Source organism: Sarcophilus harrisii, chromosome 2 (genome assembly GCF_902635505.1).
Source record: "Sarcophilus harrisii chromosome 2, mSarHar1.11, whole genome shotgun sequence".
NCBI classification, from domain to species: Eukaryota; Metazoa; Chordata; class Mammalia; order Dasyuromorphia; family Dasyuridae; genus Sarcophilus; species Sarcophilus harrisii.
In genome coordinates, this window is record NC_045427.1 from 128,641,253 (window position 1) to 128,663,168 (window position 21,916).

Here is a 21,916-nt window from a genome sequence, read left to right on the forward strand (position 1 = left end):
AATCCACTTGGACTTGCTTTATTTACTTCCCTAATTTATGTCATCTGCAAATTTGATACGCATACCTTCACCCAAATTATTTAGAAAGTGTTGAATAGAAAATGATGAAAGGATGAATTATTAACCCAGCGAGTTGCCATATTCCACACCTGGATTACCTCCATGTTTCTGCTAGTTTGAAATCCTTCCTTTTTTTTAAGGCTCAGATCAGGTGCCGCTTTAGCAATGAGCCTGCTCCCCAACCCCCTTAGCTAGAAATGATCCCTCCCTCCTGAAATCTTTCTGATCGACCTCTCATTCATTTAATTATATTTTAAGTTAAGTAATACCTCATTCCATCTACTAGATTGTCAACTCTTCAAGGGCAGAGACAGTGTCTGACTCCATTCTGTATCTCCAGAATTGAGTGCTGTGCTTTGCATGCACCAGATACCCAATAAATATATACTGAATTGAACTGACATGAAATTACCTTCCTAATTATGATTCACTTAGGATAATATTACAACTAGTCTGCATTTTTCTGAGTACATTCTGACTAAGCAACAAGAAGCATGCTGGAATTTAAAATAAATTTCAGCTAATCCATCAAGTCTTGACTTTGGTTGAATTGATAGTATATAATAAATAACACCAAAACAAGAGCATAAGGTGCCTTTCAAAACATTTCCACACCTATTATCTTATTTCATCCTCACAATATCCCTGTAGATATTATTCTTATTTTTATCAATAAGGAAACCAAGGCCCAGAGAAATTAAATTACTTGCTCAAGATCATTATTTTGTCCATGTTCAGAAAAAGCAATCTTGTAGTTTCTTAGTCAAGTATTCATTATTGCCATTAATAATAATGTTCATTATTATTGCTAATAATAATATTGTCTTCATATTAATAATTTTCATTGTATTAATTGTATGAATATAATATTTATTAGTAATATGAATATCTACCATTCATACTACTAATATTTATTAGTAGTACCAATAATAATTTAGTTTATTTTAAACTATACATTTATAGTTTATATATAATAAGTTATAGTAAACAATTTATTATAATGATTAGTTGTAGAAATAATATTAATAATAATCATGATGAAAGCTAGCATTTATATAGCACTTTAAGAATTGCAAAGAGTTTATCATTCAGGATGTTCCCAAAGTCTTAATGCTATTTTAAACTTCAGTAGCTTAAATAATTTTACAAATATCTCATTTCATTTAATTTGGAATTAGAGGACAGATTCAGACTCAATTCCCAAAACCTGAATGATCTTCACTTTATATCTCTGGGCCTGGGTTTCTTTAATTGTAAAATGAGGGGGTTGCACCAGATGGTCACAAGGGTCTTGCTAGTTCTAAGACTCATCCTCCTGTGTACTATTTCTTACCTTTATGCCAAGGGTACACAAGTGAAAGAATTCACATGAATTTAGTGTTGACGATAATAATTCCCTCCTCACTTGCCCATGCAGGGCTTTCAGTAGAAAAGCAGAAATTCAGTAGAAAGCACATTTCAGAAATGACAGGCTACTAAGAAATTTCCAGGAACTAGCAGGCCACAATTGTTCATTTTTAGCTGGAAAGGGCACAAAAATGTCTTTTTTTTTGCCCATTAAGCCATCAAGCAAGCAGGGCAGGGACTTTACATAGTCCAACCTGGCATCCAATCCCTAAACTGTGGGTTTGATCATCAAAAATGGCTGTAACTTTTAATTAGGGCTCCTTAAGAAATGGAATCAGTGGAGAAAGCTCCACTAGAGCTCTGGAATCAAGAAGACATCTTCCTGAGTTCAAATCCAACCTCAGACACTTACTATGTGACCCTAGGCAAATCATTTAACTCCATTTGCCTCAGTTTCCTCATCTGTAAAAATGAAGTGGAGAAAAAAATTGCAAACCCTATCCAGTACCTTTGCCAAGAAAACCCCAAATGGGGTTGAACGAAGTCGGTCATGACTGAATCAACTTAACAGCAATAACAACCACAAAAGCACTCAGTCTGGAGGTGCTCCAAAATAATAATAACCATCATATCAGTTTATCTTTTTTCTGAATAATCTTATTTTATCACTTTTTCTTGAACCCACAAGCCTATATTTATTTCTAGGGAGTCACAATGGAATATTTTTCTTTTTTATTTGGATTTCCCTCCCTCAATCTCCATTCCTTAAAGAGAAAAAATTTAAAATTCCAGGATCCCCAAAGAGGTGAATAATAAAGTATATATATGAAGTCTGCTGCTTACATTGGAGGCTCCTAAGTGTTTGAATCCCTTTTGCACAGATAAGTCAGAGGATATGGAGATGGCAAGACCCTTAAACATCATCATCATCATCATCATCATCATCAATCATCATCGTAGAGCTGAAAGGGACCTCATCTAGTTCAAACTCCTCATTTAATATAGGAGGGAAATGAAGCACCTTATCTAAATGTCCTGTAGTTATTAAGCAGTACAAGAGTATTCAACCTCAGATTCTCTTACACCAGATCTAGGGGTTTTTCAACTAAACTATATGAAGGGCCAACCAGTTGGTTCCAATGTAGCTCCATCACATAGTCACCTCGGTCAGATCAAAAGCTGCTAATTCAACAACAGAAAATGGGTCCAAACGAATAACTATGGAGAGCCCTCTCCCTAAATGACTTCAAAAAACATATTTCAGAGTCCATACAAACTTGAAAGGAAGAGAAATACATTAGTGGCTCCAAGCACATAACTCAGGCCGGAGACCAGAACTCTTTGAGAGCAAACCTCTGACAATAAAAAATACAAATTGAACTCATTTAAAGCAAGAAAGGTCCAAAGTGTTATCTCTGGTGATAAAACTTAAAAAGTGGTTCGGTTATTAACCTATAAAGTATACTCTTCAGTTTGAACACTCAAAAGTAAGTAAAGATCTTCACTTCTCAATTTCAAACACATGCTTCTATTTCAACCAGATTTGTTACTGCAAAGAGAAGCAATTTTCCCAGTCCTAGACTTGGTCTCTCCATCTTTGCATCTTATATCATAGACTCTCCCCTCCCATTTTCTCATTACAGACCTTTTTCCTGAATCCCTTTTTTAACCCGCAATTAAATACTCACCCTCCAGAACCACATTGGGCCGGGCATTCTGGTTATTAAACGTCCAGAAAGTCTCCCTCCACTGGGGTTTGCAGTTTGAACAGGGTGGGGGCAGATGGTACACTGCTATTACCTTCCCTTAAGACATCTGAGCCCAGAAAGGGCCCCAACCAAGCCCCTGGGACCATTAGGCCTTATCAGGAGCAGGGAGTCTTCTCTATCAGGTCTCACCGGCTGCCTGGAGGCAGAAGGAGAAAGGGGAGGCTCCTACATGGAGGCTGCAGATTACAGAAAACACTCCCTTTCTCCTGCCTCCCTCCCTCAGTCCCAGCATTAAGGCAATTTCTAATTGGAAATACAGCACTCACTCACCATTTTTCTTCCAGCATAACTCCTTCCCCAAGTGTTCCAACAGAGAAATAGTGGATGAATCACTGAAAAAGAGATCTTTCCCTTAAACCTTTCCAGCAGAAGCCGGCACCGAAGACTTTCAATGGCAAAGCCGCCCCCTGAGTGGAGAATGCCATACCCCAAGGAAGATCTCCCTCTTTTTGCTCCCAAATGGCTGAGCTGAATGTTGGGGAGTTCTCCAGAGGCAGGACGCCTGGGGGTATCCTCTGAGACAAAACCCCAAATAACATTGGCTTTTCTCTCATGGCCAAAAGACTTTCCCCAGAGTAGCTACCGTCCTCCGTTTAACCAGCCCGAGGGCCACATGACAGGCTTATGTCTCCCTCTATTTTTAAATTGCCTTCACTGGGGGCCCATGTGTTCCTTAATTACTGACTTACAGAGATTCTGGGCACAATCTTAATGACACTGGGACCAAAAATAACAACATTCCTGGGAACCAGAGGTGAGTCACCACAAACAGCAGCTCGGAGGAAAGATGGGACCCAAGCAGGAGCTCCAAGGCTCCATGGCTGCCAGGAAAGTCATTGATGCTTCGGTGAGCTGCTTTCCCAAAGCATCAGCTTGGCTCTGCATGGCTGTCACCCCAAGACTCCGTCTGCTGTGACTTAGTTTCCTGAGACTGACTTCTTGCAGTCTTAGGAGAGATTTCACTTATAATTTCTGACGCCAAGAAGGATGGAATGGAGTTTGCACAGTGTTTTATATAGTGAGTACACCGTGCCCCAGAATGGTAGGAGCCACTGGCAAAGAAAGCAGAGGAACCTGAAGTCAATGAATTGAAAAGCCGGAGGAGAGATATTTTAGAGTGCTTTAGAACAGTGATGTGGGCGTCTCTACCCTGACAGCTCCCATTCCTGTACTTATAATCTATAAAATTACAATTATTTATAAAGTCATATCTTTATTCTATGGGATACTGTTGGGTTATATCATGATCTGAATTGGCTTAAACAATACTGATCATGGGGGAGGGGGCGGTTCTGATCTCCCTCACCTGACACTCTCCACTCTCTTCCTGTTCTTCCAGGTCCCCTAGTGTGGCCACCATCTGTCTCTTCCTCTTTTCTACAGATCCAAAATGGACCTTGCCGTGAGGTCACAGCTGCCATGGTGGGGGGTGGGGTGGGGAATGACCCTCTGCGGTCCCTGCAAAAGGACTGCTTCCATTCTCCATAGCAGCTGTATTGGCAGGAGTCAGCAGAGATTGGGGATCATAGCAGAGCAGGGCCAGAGCATCGGCCCATCGCCATGGGAAGCATGAAACAGGGAGGGCAAAGCAGGCTTCCAAGAACATCTTTGAAAAAAAATCATTAATAAACAGAAATTAAATCCTTAGCAGATATAATCTGAGGTATAGGACATAGGAAGAGAAATAACTTTTGGGGGGAGGTGGGGAGGGATGGGGTGAATCCAAATCACTAAATATAAGCAGGATGGTGTTCAAGTTGACTTTAATAATTTGTATTCTAAGAAAAATTTCTCCTTCTCGGTATAAAATTCAGAGAATAATAGAACCTCAAAGTTCAACCTGTACAGAAATCCTAATGACATCCCCAAGCCTCTGTTTAAAGAACCCTCAGAGTTTTAAAGAAACTCTCACTACACCTCCAGAAACAGTCTGTTCTATTTTATTTTGGGGAAGACTCCAATTATTAGGAAAATTTTCCTTAAAATGGCATGAAATCTGACTCTCTATAGCCCCCTCCCTTTCCTCTTAGTTCTGCCCACTGTGGTTAAGCAGAGTAAGTGTGACCTGCCTTCCACACAAGAGTCCTTCACATGTTTGAAACCATCATGCTGGGTTAGCCCGAGCATTAAGAGAAAGATTCTGTCCCACATCCAAGAAAGGTTGTGAAAGTCAAATTACAAATGTTTAAAAAGAAGTAACAGAGGGTGTGATGGTAACACCTGAAATTTCTACTTCTGAGGGAGGTTTAGCTTGGTGAATTGCTTGAGCTTGGGAGTTCCGGTGCCAAAGGTGAGAGGTTATCCTCACCAAGTCTGGCACCAGGATGGTAAACCCTCCCAAATGGGGAGCACTAGGCTATCTAAACTGGGGTAAGGTCGCTGAGATTGGAAAGAGCGCAAGTCAAAACTTTTGTGTCCATCAGCAATGCGACTGAACCCATACATGGCATTTCCAGCAGTGAAGAAAATGGAGGAGAAGAAGAGGAAGAGGAAGAAGAACAAAAAGAAAAGGAAGAACAAAAAGGAGAAGGAGGAGGAGGAGGAGAAAAGAAAAGGAGAAGAAAAAGAACAAGAACAAGAAGGAGGAGGAGGAGAAAGAAGAAGAGAAGAAGGAAGAGGAAGAGGAAAAAAGAAGAGAAGGAGAAGGAAAAGGAGGAGGAGGAGGAAGATGAAGGAAACTGTTCATCATGTAGAGAAGAACAGCTTGTTATTCAGAAAAGAACACTGAACTTGGAGCAAGTCAGAAGATGAAACTTAGTTTTGCCTCTGCTAGAATTTATTAACTTTGTGACAATGACTAAAAATTTTGGTTTTCTCATTTGAAAATGGAAATAATAATATTTTTTATCATGAGGCTTATGGGACTGTTGTGAACAAGTCCTTTGTAAAACTCCAAGGGCGATATAAATAAAAAGAGCTATTCTTATGTTCACCTTGCCCAATGCCCCACTTCCTTTCCAAGATGAACAACATGGTACCCAAGCAAGAGCCTTCTACTTGGAGACCAAGGATCTGAGTTCAGTTCCTGGCTCTGATCCTTCCTATATGATCCTGAGTGAGTTACCTCTTCTCTCTTAGCCACAATGGCTTCATCTGTAGGTAACTAGGACCTAGTTCAGAGGAGCACTTGCAGAGTGCTCTGCCTGATAGAACTCCCTGCATAGAGGCTGGGGGCTAGTTTGCTTCTGTATGACATGGAATGGAGGGGCTGGCTGTTCCACTTCAGGACACAGACAAATAAGTTGTTTCCAAGATGCCTACTGAACTGTTAAGAGCAGCCTTTTGATTGCTGGGTTGGAACTGGACGTGCATATAAAAGGCACTTTCTTCTGCCTGCATTTGAAGCCTGGGCTTTCACTGGCTGGTCCTTCCCCCCCTTTTACTCCCCCTTCATATAAAATGAGGGGATTGGAACCAAGAACTACTAAGGTCCCTTCCAGCTCCAACATGCTGTGATTCTATGAGCAAACACAATGTTTTGTTGTTCATGCTTCCCTGCACAGGCAAGGTCCAAATGAGAAAACCATCAAACATAAATGATACCTTGAAATAATTTCTGTCACTAACAACTGCAGTTTGGGGTAGTCAGCAGAGGGATCCAAACCATGACAGAAAAGCTAAAGCTAATGCATCCACTAAAAAACAGCCCGCAGGCCTGTGTTTGTGTGACATGTCCAGCAACTTAGTGGCCATTCCCAGGCAGCAGTAAGCAGCTTTCAGGTCAGGAACCTTGAAATACCAGAGTCACCTCAAAACTTAACCTTCTCTCTAATCCATGTGGACCTGCCCTAATTTCAGATACAGGATCCAGCCAAGATCCTTTCATCTTCAGGAGGTAAGGGGAGCTGCAGGGAAGTTAAACCCACTCCTAAATCAGGTCAAGCCAAATTATAGGATAAGGGTGCAGGGAGATAAGGAAGGGCTAACCACCAATATTTGGAGATCTTTTTTTCTTTTTTAATACTTCAAAAGATTCATATGCCATTGCTGCACATACATTTCCCTTCTTAATTAAAATACTTAGAAATATTACAAAGCATTTTCCTTACCATCCTGCTGTTAAAAAATAGTAATCAATAAGCATTTATTAAGCAGTTTCCATGGGCCAGTGACTGTACTAAGTACTAGGGATACAAAAAGAGACAAAACATTGAACCTGCCCTCAAGGAGATTACAAAATATTGGGAGCAACAATGTATGTAAGATCAATCAATCAGCAAGTATTTAAGTACATATTATGGGCCAAGCATTATTCAATACAAATAATTCCAAGAAAAAGTAAAAATAGTCCCTGCTCTTGAACAGTTTACATTCTAATAGGGAAACAAACAAGAACTTTAATAGTTGTATAGATAAGATGCTTATGGAGTAGGTAGATAGAAGGTAAATTTAAGAAGCAGACATGGAGCCTCTGGCAGAAAGCAGAGTTTGAGCTGAGTCTTAAAGAAAGCTAGAGATTCTAAGAAGTAGAATAGGAGAGAGAAAAATCCAGAGTACAGAGACAGCCAGGGAAAAAAAGCAGGAAGAGGGAGATATGGATATGGACCATGAGAGTAGGGAGGGAAGTGATGTGTAAGAAGCTGGAACAACAGGCTCGGCCTCTGAGGGCAGACACACACAGTACGTCACTGGCACCTTGCTTGTAGCAGCATCTCCATCTTGTTAATTCCTGCCAGAGCTGATCCCCCATGAGGAAAAACTTTCCTAAACCTAAAAGTGCTACAGAAATGTGAGTTGCTATATTTGTCTGTGTTGGTGTTTTCTGTCTTAAATACTAAGCATCTAGTGGGTAGTGACCATTTTTAGTCCAACTTAATTTAATGCAACTCAACTCACCTGAACTTTTAATTAAGGAACTTTCCTTCTCTCACTTTCAGGAGAAAGAAGACTAATGACGAGAACACAGACTGGCAGAAGGGATAGATGTATCCAAAAATGACTCCTAGTACACAATCAGACAAATTTTCGGTTCCTATATAAAATTCATCCAGCTCTTTCCTCACAACACAGTGAGATTGGCAGTGCACGTATTATTTCCCTCCCATCTTATTGGTAAGAAAACTAAGGCTTGGAGTGGTTCAATGAGTTATCTATCAAGGTCACATGGTTAATTAATCAAGGTGGAGACTGAAACCCTGGTCTTCTTGATTTCTTGGCTGGTGGTCTCTTCAATGGCTTCCACAAACTTGTAGAAGGAAAGATTTAGAGCTAAAAGGGAGTTCACAGGCCAAGTAGTCCAATCTACTCATATTACAGTTGAGAAAACTGAAGTAGATCCAGAGAGATTAAGTTAGGAAAAGCTAGAGGTTCAGTGGTTAGAGCTCTGGGACTTGACACTGGAAAACCTGAATTCAAATTCTGTCTCATACGCTTACTACCTTTGTGAACTTAAGCAAGTTACATAACCTTATGACTATGTCAATTTTCTCATTTAGAAAATGGGAGTATCACAATAATGATAATAGCACCTACCTCCTTATAAGGATCAGATAATACAACAACAATGTTAGAATTGTCATTTTTATTCTATTGGCTCAGTCTACCAAGGAGCAATTGCTGCTGGGCTTTTTGTTGGTCATAAAGAAATGATGATAATGTATGTGGATTTAGTTTATCTTCTGCAACTTTGCTAAAGTTGTTAATTATTTCAAATAGCTTTTTAGCTGTTTCTCTACGATTCTTTAAGTGTACCATCATATCATTTGCAAAGAGTGATAATTTGTTTCCTCGTCTATTCTAATTCCTTCAATTTATTTTTCTTCTCTTATTACTAAAACTAACATTTCTAGTAAAATATTAAGAATTGCAGGTGATAATGAGTACACCTGCTTTTATTAGGAAGACTTTTAGCTTATTCCCATTACAAATAATGCTTGTTGATGGTTTTAAATAGATACTACTTATCATTTGAAGGAAAACTCCATTTATTTTTATGCTCTGTAGTGTTTTTAATAGGAATGTGTGCTGTTTTTTGTCAAAAGCTTTTTTCTGCATCTGTTAAAATAATCATATAATTTCTGTTGGTTTTGCTATTGATATAGTCAATTATGATGATAATTTTCCTAATATTGAATCAATCCTGCATTCCTAATATAAATCCCACCTGGTAAAGACATTTGTAATTAATATTTGAAAAATACTTTGCAAACACACACTCATACTTTCTATATATAAAAATATATACATATGTGTGTGTGTGTGTGTGTGTGTGTGTGTGTATCTATATGACCTTTATAAATCACTTAACCTCTGTCTATCTCAGTTTCCCCATCTATGGAATGGGGATGACAATAGCACCTAGCTCTCAAGATTGTCATGAGGATAAAATTAGATATTTGTAAACAAATAAATGTATTTATTTGTAGATAAATTTGCTCAGGGTTACACATTTAGTAAGGTCTGAGATTTTATTTGAATCCAGCTTTGCCAGACTCTAAATCCATGCAATTTCTCAAATACTATAAAGACTGATCTTTCAGAATTATACCTCTGGAGCAGTTTATTTTTTTTTTCTTTTTTTTATTATAGCCTTTTATTTACAAGATATATGCATGGGTAATTTTTCAGCATTGACAATTGCAAGACCTTTTGTTCTAACTTTCCCCCTTCTTCCCCCCACCCCCTCCCCTAGATGGCAGGATGACCAATACATGTTAAATATGTTGAAGTATAAGTTAAATACAATATATGTATACATGTCCAAACAGTTATTTTGCTGTACAAAGAGAATCAGACTTTGAAATAGTGTACAATTAGCCCATGAAGGAAATCAAAAATGCAGGCGGACAAAAATAGAGGGATTGGGAATTCTATGTAGTGGTTCATAGTCATCTCCCAGAGTTTTTTCGCTGGGTGTAGCTGGTTCAATTCATTACTGCTCCATTGGAACTGATTTGGTTCATCTCATTGTTGACGAGGGCCACGTCCCTCAGAATTGATCATCATATAGTATTGTTGTTGAAGTATATAATGATCTCCTGGTCCTGCTCATGTCACTCAGCATCAATTCATTTAAGTCTCTCCAGGCCTTTCTGAAATCATCCTGCTGGGCATTTCTTACAGAACAATAATATTCCATAATATTCATATACCACAATTTATTCAACCATTCTCCAATTGATGGGCATCCACTCAGTTTCCAGTTTCTGGCCATCAACAAAGAGGGCTGCCACAAACATTCTTGCACATATGGGTCCCTTTCCCTTCTTTAAGATCTCTTTGGGATATAAGCCCAGTAGTAGCACTGCTGGGTCAAAGGGTATGCACAGTTTGATAACTTTTTGAGCATAGTTCCAAATTGCTCTCCAGAATGGCTGGATGTATTCACAATTCCACCAACCATGTATCAGTGTCCCCCTGGAGCAGTTTAAAACCTTCAGTATTCACATAAACAGGCCAGATAGGTGGTACAGTGGGTAGAGCTCAGGTTTGGAGTCAGAAAGACTCATCTTCCTAAGTTCAAATCCAGTTTCAGATACTTACTACCTGTGAGACCCTGGATAAGTCACTTAATCATATTTGCTTCAGTTTCCTCATCTATAAAATGTACTGAAGAAGAAAATGGCAAGCTACTTCAGGATCTTTGCCCAGAAAACCCCAAATAGGGGTCATAAAGAACTGGGGATGACTAAAGAACTCAACAACATTCTAAGAAACATTTGTCTCAACATTCAGAACACTATACTTTCTAAGAAAGGCAGGGATACATTTATATTAGAAAGAATATCAGTATGAAGGGTGGAAACAATGCTCAATTAACTTAAAAAAATCCAGATGCAACACTCCATTTTTTTCAAGTATTCATATTAATTGAACTTTTTATTGTGTTTGGCTCTTACCCTAATCTGGCAGCCAAACGATTTTGATTCAAGAGCAACTGATAATAAAAAGAAATGAAGGGAAAGGAGGAAGGGGAGGGGAAGAGGCAGGAGAGGCAAGAAGAAAAAACAGGAGAAAGAAAGGAAGATAAAATGATTAAGGGAGAGGATAAGGAAAAAGGAAAAAAGAGAGAGAAGAAAATACCATGCATAACAAAGTAGCTAATGGTGACTCAAAGAAACAGATGATTACTTCAGGAGAGAAATATTCATTTTGTGGACTGAGAACTCTAACATCTCCCAAAGTTTTTCTATGCCTTAATACTTGGGGAAATTTGATGACAACGAAGTCAGAGGTTCCTTCTCCTTAGCATTTTTTGTAAAATGTTTGGTGAAAAAGGAATCTAAAACTGCTGGTAGTCAGTCAATAAAATTCATTAAGCTTCTACTAAGTGCCAGGCACTGGGCCAAATATGGAATTTGGATACAAATATGGAAAGAAAAAAAAGGCTATCCCTACCCTTGACAAGCTTGCAATCTTATGGGGAGAGACAATACCCAAAAAAGAAGTAGGAAAGATGGGGAGGAGAAGAGGTACCTAATGTATGATGGAATGGAGAAGTGCCCAAATTCCAAAAGACTGCAGAGTTGGGTAGGAAATTAACTCTGGATTGTCTTTGGATTTCCTTTCTCTGTACTTTTCTGCCTTCCTTTCCTCTTTTCTCCCTTTCTCCAGCATGAATAATTAGAAGTATTCTACAGTGGTAAAGTCATCATTGCCAGGAATTCTTGGCTTTTTCATTCCTGTCTCCCCCTAACCCCAAACACAACAAATGCACAACTATCTTAACATCAATAGCAACAATTTGACAGAAAGCTGATATCTGAATAGATGGTTAGAAAGATTGGTGATAGCTAGATAATTTATTAAATACTTAATTTGGCCTCAGATTCTCATTAGATGTGTGACTCTGGACAAATCATTGAACCTTTATCTGCCTCAGTTTCCTCAACTATAAAATGGGGTTAATACAACAGCTGCCTCTCAGGGTTGTTGTGAGGATCAAATGAGATCATATTTGTAAAGTGCTTACTACAGTGCCCAACACCTAGTGGGCATTTAATAAATGGTTGTTTCCTTCTTCTTCTATACTATCCATATAACTTTGAATAAGTCACCTAAATTCCTCAGACCTTGGTTCCTTCATCTATAAAATAAAGGAGTTGGACTAGATTTAGCCCTTCCACCTCTAAATATACAATTATATGAACCTTTGAGAGGTAAGAAATAGGATTCTTATATTCATTTTTACAGATGAAGAAACTAATCCAGAGAGATTAAACTCATCATACAGCTAGCTAAGTGGAAAACCCAGGGCTGGGATGCAGGGATTCTAATTCCAAACCCAGCATTGCTTCTGCTATGCTATGTTGCTCCTTCCCTCCCTTTATATTTCTGAATAGAGCTATCTATATTCATATAATTATTTTCCTTCTATTAAGTTCTATGAAGAAGAAAAAGAGGAAAAAATTAAGAAGAGTTAAAATTATAGAAGAATTGTAGAAAATTGGATAAAAGAATAAGGTAAAGGAGAAGCCTGGGGGAAAATTAGAGGAAAAAAAAAGAAAAAGAGGAATATGACAGACAACAGAGAAGTAACTTGTTTGGCATATTCCCATGTAAACAATTCTCTTAGCCCCAAAAGTGTTTTTTGCTCAAGATGATGGATGGAGTCTGGGTACATTCGATTCTCTTCAAGAGCACCAACCAGTATGATGGACTCTGCTGCCATGTGCTGCATTATCTCAGAAAAAAAAATGTTTCATTTTGATGTCCTAGAACCCTCAATAGAATTTTAATTCCCAACCAAACTCCATGGGGAATGAACTCTTGTGCCAAATTCTAGACCAATTTTCTTTCCCTGAAAATGCCTTTGTCAAAAAAAAGTTTCCTTACCTCATAAGAGCTCTTTCATCTTTTATTCAATCATACACACTTCCAGGAATTCCATCCTATAACTGTGAAACACGAGCTGTGTCATATTTCCCCAGTTGTTGACAAATGGACTAGAAAGCCTTAGAATGTCAGAAACTTCTGGTGCCCAATTGTCCCCATAGGTATTCAAAACTTTCTGCTAGCTGTTTTCCCCATTTTTTCTGATTAGAAACAAGTAACCACATGAGCAGACAAATCCTATTTCAATTCAACTAAGCCAGATGAATATTATGACAGCCTAAATTTTGGCTTTTTCAATGGCCTACTGCATTCAGCCAAGGCAATGAAATAGAAACCTTGTGATAACATCATAGAAGTTCAGACATCTTGTCCAATTTATATCCCCCCAAAGAATTAAATAAGCACGGTATCTCTGCCTTTGTCAAAGTCATTATTTAAAATGGTAAACCAAACAATCAGTGATCCCTGTGCACTCAGCTAGAGATCTCTTTCCAAGATTCCCTCAAATCATTAATGACTACTTTTTAGTCCATTCATTCAAACACTTCAAAACCCATCTCATTGTATAATCATCTAATCCCTATCTCATCAATGTTTTCATATGATTAGCAAATAAGACAAATGTTTATCCAGGCTTGGCTTTAAAACTTTTCATAATGATTCTTTTAAAGAAAACCCATTTGACTTTTGGACAGCTCTGCTAGAAGGTCTTATACAGAACTGACTTCTGCTTCCCTCTAATGTCTACCCATTGGTCTTAGTTCTGTCCTCTGGGAACAACTAGTATAGGTCTCTTTTTTCTTCATTTCATTTGTATCTGGAGATACAAATCAGTGTCAATTCCACCCACCCACATACACAACCCAGGCACTGAATCACAGAGTACAAATTGGAAGAAACCCAAGAGGCCATTAAATCCAATCCATACCTGGGCAAGTATATTTATGTACTTGCTATGTAGCCTTTGATTAAAAACTTTCAGCTGGGGCGGGGAGCAACACCTATTGGAGATAGGATGCACAGAACAATGGAAAGAGTCAAACTCAGGAACCATAGATTTTGATGATAGAGAATCATCAAAGTATCTGTATTCAAATCCCACTTTTACTGATGCTTACTACTTGTGTGATCTTGGACAAATCACAACTTCATTTAAAATGAGAAAATGGACTCGATGGCTTTCAAAGATGATTCTAAATCAGTGACTCTATGACCATTTTATTTACTTTGGGATAGCTCAAATTGTTGGAAAAATTTTCCTCCCATCAAATCTAAATCTGCTTTTCAAAATATTGTTCCTAGTATTGCTCACTGGGGACAAGGAAAAAAAATATAATCCTTCTTTGACAGGTTTTTGTTGTTGTTCAGTCATTTCAGTTGTGTCAAACTCTGTGACTTCGTTTGAGGTTTTCTTGGCAAAGATACTGGAGTGATTTGCCATTTCCTTCTCCAGGATGAGGAAACTGAGGCAAATAAGGTTATGTGACTTGCACAGAGTCACAAAGATGTTAAGTGTCTGAGGCCAGATTTCAGCTCAGGCCTTCCTGACTTCAGACCTGATGCTCTATCCACTACATTATTCATTACTTCAAATAGTAAGCATATTTTCCCTTCCCACTTCAGCACTTTTCTTTTGACTAGCTACATCAAACTGTGGACATATAGAGCTGGCAGTCTTTTCAGACACGCTACTGTTTAATCATGCTTCACCTAGAGGTGGCTTGGTAGTGTAGTAGATAAAATCATCATCTTCAAGTCACTAAGACCTTTATTCAAATGTGCCCTCAAATATTTATGAGCTATGTGATCCTGGAAAAATCTCTTAATTTTTATCTGCCTTAGTATCCCCAACTGTACAATAGGGTTAAAAATAGTAACTACCTTTCAGAGTTGTTTTGAAGATCAAATGAGATAATATTTATAAAGCACATGCATACAGTGGGTGCTTAATCAATGCTTGTTCTCTTCCTTTTCCTCTATCTTGCATTTGTTAAAAGTGATTTTTTAAATCTGATTAGAGGCCTTTCCATTTATCACTATTGTATTTCTTATTGGATTTAGCCCAGTATCTAGCCTGTCAAATTATTTTGAATTTTTACTATTATCTATTTTGTAAGCTAGTCTCCTAGCTTTAATCATCTGTCAGTTTGATGGCTGCTTCCTATGTTTTTATCCAAGTTCTTGACAAGCCCTTTCTCCAAGCTCTCTGTCCCTTAAGTCTAGGGTCAGACATAGAGGTTCTTGGAATTCTAGATTATAGTTGGAAGGTTCTTAAGCAGACATCATATTTAGCTCTCCCAGATCTAACAGATCCTTATCTAACAGAGGAGGAAACTAAGGTTCATAGAGGTTAAATGATTTATTCAGACTCATATAGCTAAGTGACTAAAGTGAAATTAGAACTCTGGTCTTTGTAAATCCAATTCCAGCACCCAATCCACTTACCAAGTTGCCTCATAGATACACATGTAGTAGGTAACCACCTGTGTAATTTTGAAGCTGCCATCCTAACCAAACACATTTATTCACCTGCTTCCCTGCCTAAATATTCCCTAAATATAGAATATCCAAATGTTCCGCGCAATGATAAACAATCGAAATTTAATTGTGGCATGGAGATTTGACCCAGGATTCTTGAAAGTTCCCCCAGTGGACAAGAAATTCTAGCACATCCTACTGAACTGCAAAGATTTCAGGAATAGGTGGAGCAGTGGATTTTTCTGAGAACCAGTCCAGCCAAGATCAGAAAAGCTCTTTACCAAATTATCTCGGGGAAGGGGGAAGGCAGGGGGAAATATATATATATTTGTCCAAAAAAATTCTTTAAAAAGTTGTTGAATGGTTATAACTGAGTTGTGATCAGTTGGGCACCAATATTCACAAAATCCAAATCCTTAGTCAAAGTCAGTCTATTAAGGGTCTTTTTTTTACATTTTAAGTAGCCAGGTTATAATGCTATCACCTGGGACATTAAATATATCCTCTAACTAACTAAGGCATGAAGAGGGGATTCTTACCTGGTTATTTTTCTTATTTCTTTATACATAATACTCACTTTGGTCAAGCCTCATGCTTTTAGGAGATATCTACTTGCTGGAAATAAGTTAATAAATTTATTGAGAATGAATTCTTCATAGGTAGCTGAGGTCTGCATTAGGGAGATGCAAAAGACAATGGGAAGGAAAGTAGAGTCAGAACAAGCTCCTGCAAATTGCCTGGGTATTTTCTCCCCATGGGAGTATATATCCTGGAGGACTCAAATGATTCCCCCCCAGAAGAGAGCAGGAGAGCTATTCTGTTTCCTACAAACTGAAAGTACGGTGGAGAAGTCAGGTGTGTATATTGGGGGTTCTCTAAAATTGTATCTTAAACTCATCTCCTCTAATTCTTAACATCTCTGAATGTGTTCTGTGACACAAACATTTTAATTGTTTTAATCAAATTGTTTTAAAAAGCCAGTTAAGTGATGTAGTGGCTAGAATAATGGACATGGGGTATGGAAGATATGAATTCAAATCCTTTCCCAGATACTTGCTGTGGGTCTCTGGGTAAGTCACACTCTCAGCCTGAGTTTCCTCATCTGTAAAATGGGGATGATAATAATAGCATCTCTCTTGCCCCCAGCATTATTGAGAGGATCAAATGAAATCATCTAGGCAAAGTGCTTTGTAAAATTAAGAATGTTCTATAAATGTTAGCTGCTATTATATAACAGGTATCATTTAAATTCTCAACATCTTCAACAATCTACAAATATGGGAAAGTCTATCTCATTCTTAAACATCTGTTATTTATGGAAAGGTAGAAAAAATAGTTCCCAGGAAGAAAAGTAAAATATAGTCAGAATCAGGCTAAACTGAATGAATTCTGAAGGCCCTACCATCCCAAGGAAGACTAGAATCTTAGGTAAAAAGACCTTCACTACAACAAACATGTTATTTTTTTTCTCCATCAGTTGCCAAATCTTAACATGGAAAGACCATTTGGTGAAAGAAATTTAATTTTTTTCAGCTCATCTGGTTATAACTTCTGCAACAGAAACTGCCCCCAAAGGAAAATTCATGCTACTTGCAACTGTTGACAGTGATATACTGTTTGCAAGCAGTGAGCCAGAGCTCTGCTAATTGGCCAGAATCTCAACGCTATAAAAGTCCTGGAAGGCCATCTAGATCATTCCTTCAACCAGTGCTGGAATTCTCTCCCCAGCTTTTTTTTGTCCATGGCACATTCAGCTTCTTTCTGAGTTCTTTCAGGGATGGAGTTTTGACTGCTTTTTAAAGTAAAATGTTCCATTGCTGAACAGGTCTAACAACAATGATGGTGTTAAAATTAATAGCAATTTATATTTATGTGGAACTTTATGGTTACAAAGTGCTTTCATGATAGCTGAACAAAAAATCATTGATCCATCAAAAAGCATTTGCTAAATGCTTGCTATGGGTCAGGTCTGGTACTACATGCTGGAATTCACAGTCTAATGAAAGAGAAATGTGAATAACTAGATCTAGATGAGATATATACAGAGTAGATGGAAGGCAGTCTCCAAAGGGAAGGCCAGGAAAAGACCTTTAGAAGGTAGGATTTGAGATGAGACTTTGGGGCTACCAGGGAAAGCCTTTTGCAGAAAGTGAGAATTGAGCTGAAATATAAAGGAAACTGGAAAACCTAAGAGGCAGAGTTGAGGAGGGGAAGTATTCCAGGCACAGTGAGAAATGATGAAAGAGAGGCAGCTAGATGGCTGTGCATAGAGCACCAAGCTTGAAGTCAGAAGGACCTGAGTTCAAATGTGACCTGGGATACTTAACACTAACTGTGTGACCCTGGGTAAGTCACTTAACCCCAATTGCCTCAGCAAAAAAACAAAAACAACAACAACAAACCAAAATCAGATTTAAAAAACACTGAAGCCCAGGGAAGCTAAATGCTTTGTCCAAAATCAATTAGTTTGAGCCAAGAGATGCATTTTCAAAAAACGATGAAATAGGGCAGCTAGGTGGCTCAGTGGATAGAGCACTAACCCTTTAGTCAGGAGGACATGAGTTCAAATTTGGCCTCAGACACTTAACACGTCCTGGCTGTGTGACCCTGGGCAAGTCACTTAACCCCAATTGTCTCAGCAAAAAAAAAAAAAAAAGATGAAAAGGACAGATTCAGGTGAAAATTGTATGAACTGATGCAGAATTAAAGCACAGAACCAGGACAACTATTTACGCAATCACTACATCATTGGAAAGGAAAGCACCTGGAAAAGACTTAATACTCTACAGACTAATTAATCACACTTTTAAAGAGTGCTGATGAAGCAAGCTCCCCACTTCCTGGCAGACAGATAATGAACTGGAGGGACAGAATGAGACATACATTTTTAGACACAAGTGATGTATGAATTTGTTTTTTGTGGTTATAGCTATTTATTACAAGGAAGGGCTTTTTTTTTCTTAAGGCAAAGGGAGCACCATTGGAAAGGAAAAACTGAGGGTAGTGATAGTAATGCTTAAAAAAAGAAGAAAAGAAAAAAGAGTACTAATGAATTATTTAAAAATACATGGAAGAGGAGAATAGATAAGTAGGACAGTGTTTGGAACTATGATATTAAGTTTGTAATAAACAACAACAACAATAAAATCTATATGTGGTATAAATTCACAGTTTTATATTTAGTCTTCTTTTACTGTTCTTCTTGCAAAGGGAAATGGTGTTTATTGATGTTTGTCAAGTTCACAATAATAAAAGGAATTTTTTTTATGTCAAACGATTTTCATCTATTTGTTTCATCTGTGACGCACATTATAAAGACTGCAAATTTTATCATTCCCATTTTATAGGTAGGAAAACTGAGACTCCTTTCACTCAAGTAACTTATCCAAGATCACACAAATATCATCTTTAAATCCACATATTTTGATTTTTGGTTTTGTGCTCTTTTCTCAATATCAGATTTCCTTTTAATAAGCTGAAATCTACCTTAATGAAAATCCCATCCATTGATTCTATTATTTGAAGCAGTACAGGAAAAAAATATTTTCAGTTCTATATGCAAGCTCTAAAAATATTTTGAGACATCTATTGTGTCCCTCCTAAGTCTTTTCTTCTCTAAGTTAAACATCTCCCATTCCCTCAGCCATGTATTACATGACAATGTTTCCATGCTCCCTTGGTATCCAATCACACTCATCTCAGTGTTCCTCTTAAAGCATAACCACCCCCTCGGAACTGGCTACAATATTCCAGACATTATCTGACCCACGCATTCTACATTCATTGCCTCATTATGTTGGACATGTTATTTCTAGTAATTTAGTCTAAGATTGCATTGGTTTTATTACTAGCTATATCCCACTTGGGGCTCATTTGGACCCAGAGGTCAAATAAATTTTTGAAAACAATTTTATACCAATTGTTTTCAAGGAATCTAGTGTTTGTGAATTGATCATTTAAATCTAAAAATGTTACTCCCCAATTGTCCCCATTAAATTCCAATTAGTTGATTTGGTCCCATTGTTCTAAGCTACTGAAATATTTTGGAATCTTGATTTTGTCAATCCAATGAATTAACCATCCCTTTCATCTTTGTGTCATCCACATACTTTATATGTAATACAAAGAGAACCTTTTAACATAACTAGAGACCTCTATAAGTGGAGCACAGGTCTCATGGTCCCTGAAGGGAAAAGGAAAAGCCAGTGTAATGCTCACCCCTGAATATACCAGCACGCCCCCATTCAAAACATGTCCCCTGTGTTGAGTCTTCCTTCCCAACTGATATCTACTCATTAGTCAGTAGTTAAGTTTCATCTAGTTATAATAGATAAAAATCTCATCCATCCCTTTTGTCTACAAAATAATCATAAGATACTTTTGTCAAATACTTTGTTGAAATCAAGTAACTCTATATTTATAGTTATGGTCTCTCTTCCACACTATTAGAGGACTCTCTTATGGCACTTACCATATCACCTTTAATTATAGTTATTTGTATACATGCCTCGTCAGTCCCACTAGATTTTTAAGCCTCTTTAATAATAGTGTGACACAATGGAAAGAGAGCCAGCCTCAAAAATTCAAAAAAACCTGAGTTCAAGGCCTACATCTGACATCTACTATTTATGTGATCTTGAGTAAGTCACCTAATTCAGCAATAGGCAATTATCTAAGAATTTTCTCTTTTAAATTACCTATAAAATGCCAATCGGTATAGGTAGAGGGAGTTTCTTTACCAGGGAGTTTCCCATATCAATGAAATTATAGGTTTAAATCCTAACATCTTGAGGGAAAAGACTAAAAGTTATTAATTTTTGTATCCATTGCAATGCTTAGCACAAAGTAAGCGATCAGTATATATTTACTGAATGAATTTCCCCAGTCTGCCTAGTATACTCTTGATATGATTTATTCTTAATGAACCCATGCTAGTTCCTAGAGATCACTACTTTTCCCTCCCTAATTACTCAAAACCAGGTAGTTTAATGATCAATTCATCTACACAGTCTATAGGGTGGATCATGTTAGAACTGAGAGATAACTTTGTGCTAATTAATTTAAAAGAATGAGTGAGCTATCCTCTAAGCTTTGAGAAAAACAATTATCCCCTTGGTTCTTTAAACTCCTTTAAACCTGGATTATTTTTTTTTCTTAATATTGATCTGTTTTATCCCCTGCTCTTGTCTCTGTACTTTGGGATAATATTTTAAAACTGTCTTTTTGAGAAAGTTCCTGAATGTGTGTTGCAGCCAATGTAATAGACCCGATTCCTAGCCTGTTACTATGGCTTATGAACTACCTTCGCTTTTGCACTGTAGCATCATTTGCCTTTCTCCTTAATAACCTGTAGCATGGTAATGATGGGTCTCTACCAAGGCTCCAGGATACTTGATCACTCATTCTGAACCACCAACCCTATACCACCATCTTGAAGAACAACTGACTGCCCTACCCCCCAAGCATGGCTATATGGAATAGGATGCCATTCTAAAATTTAATAGGGAAAGTTCATTAATGCCAAATGGTTAGAGCATAATACTTGTTGTTGAGTCATTTCAATTGTGTCCAACTCTCTGTGTTTATTCATTTGTACTATTAGGAAAAAGCCAAAGTATAGACCTTCCTTCTGATGACTGGGCCAGTAAGTTTTTAATCATAGAATCTCTGAGTTGGAAGAGACCTTCAGGATCATCTAGTACAATCCACCCCTGAGCAGTAACCCTCTCCAGTTTGTCTCCAGCAAGTGGTCACTCGACCTTCAACAAGAGAACTGTCCAAAGATGCCAAAGGATGGCCTCCATATAAAGCATGTGTCAGAATTACAAGCAACCGAACCATTCAGAATGCATTAGTGTATTTTTCTTTTAGCTGGTAGATGAAGATATAGTTACTTAGAAACACATTGAAAGAGACAAGTCTAGGAGGACAGAAGTGGTTGGTGTAGATAAGAAAGGGAGTGGGAGGGGCTCATGTTCAATATGAGAAAGAGCGCCAAGCTAAGCCTTGGGGAGAAGAAATATTTACTCTATATTTCCCTCCTTCCACTTTCTGCACAGTTGAACAGTATCATAATTAGACAAAGTTTAAAAAAAATACTCATTACATGATCCTACCATATTATAATATTTTATCATTAGTCCCAGCAGTAACAACCAGAAAAAACAAATGAAAATTTCTTCCACTTCCCTAGTCCTAGAATGATGTCAAAGCTTTCTACATTTCAAACTTTGCAAATTTCCACTGTTTTTCCATTTTATGGCTCTTGCAGAGAAAGGCCATTTCCTGGCCAAAATTACTAGTGCTGAGCAAGGCAGCAAGTAATACTGGAAATTCAGAAAATGCTGCATTTTTTCTGCATTTGCACATGCCCTGAATGTTGATCAAAGCTCTCAACCCCCCAAAACTGGAAAACTGGGGCGTCTCTTCTACAGGGATGTCCTCTAAAAGCTCACTCAAGTAAGTGCTATTATTTGCAAGATATCAAT

At 37.9% G+C, this 21,916-nt stretch overlaps 1 protein-coding gene across 8 annotated transcripts in view; it reads right to left on the reverse strand.

The window, feature by feature from the left end:
- ANK1 (ankyrin 1) overlaps nucleotides 1–21,916 on the reverse strand; it is a 326,140-nt gene that overhangs the window by 187,724 nt on the left and 116,500 nt on the right. Inside the window, exon 1 of one of the 8 annotated variants that reach the window (XM_031950755.1) lies at nucleotides 3,096–3,259. The exons of the other annotated variants lie outside the window; for them this stretch is intronic. Coding sequence (XP_031806615.1) covers nucleotides 3,096–3,122 — 27 coding nt within the window. The 5' untranslated portion in view covers nucleotides 3,123–3,259. Of the gene's footprint in view, nucleotides 1–3,095; nucleotides 3,260–21,916 lie in introns of those variants that run through there. 8 annotated transcript variants of the gene reach the window in all.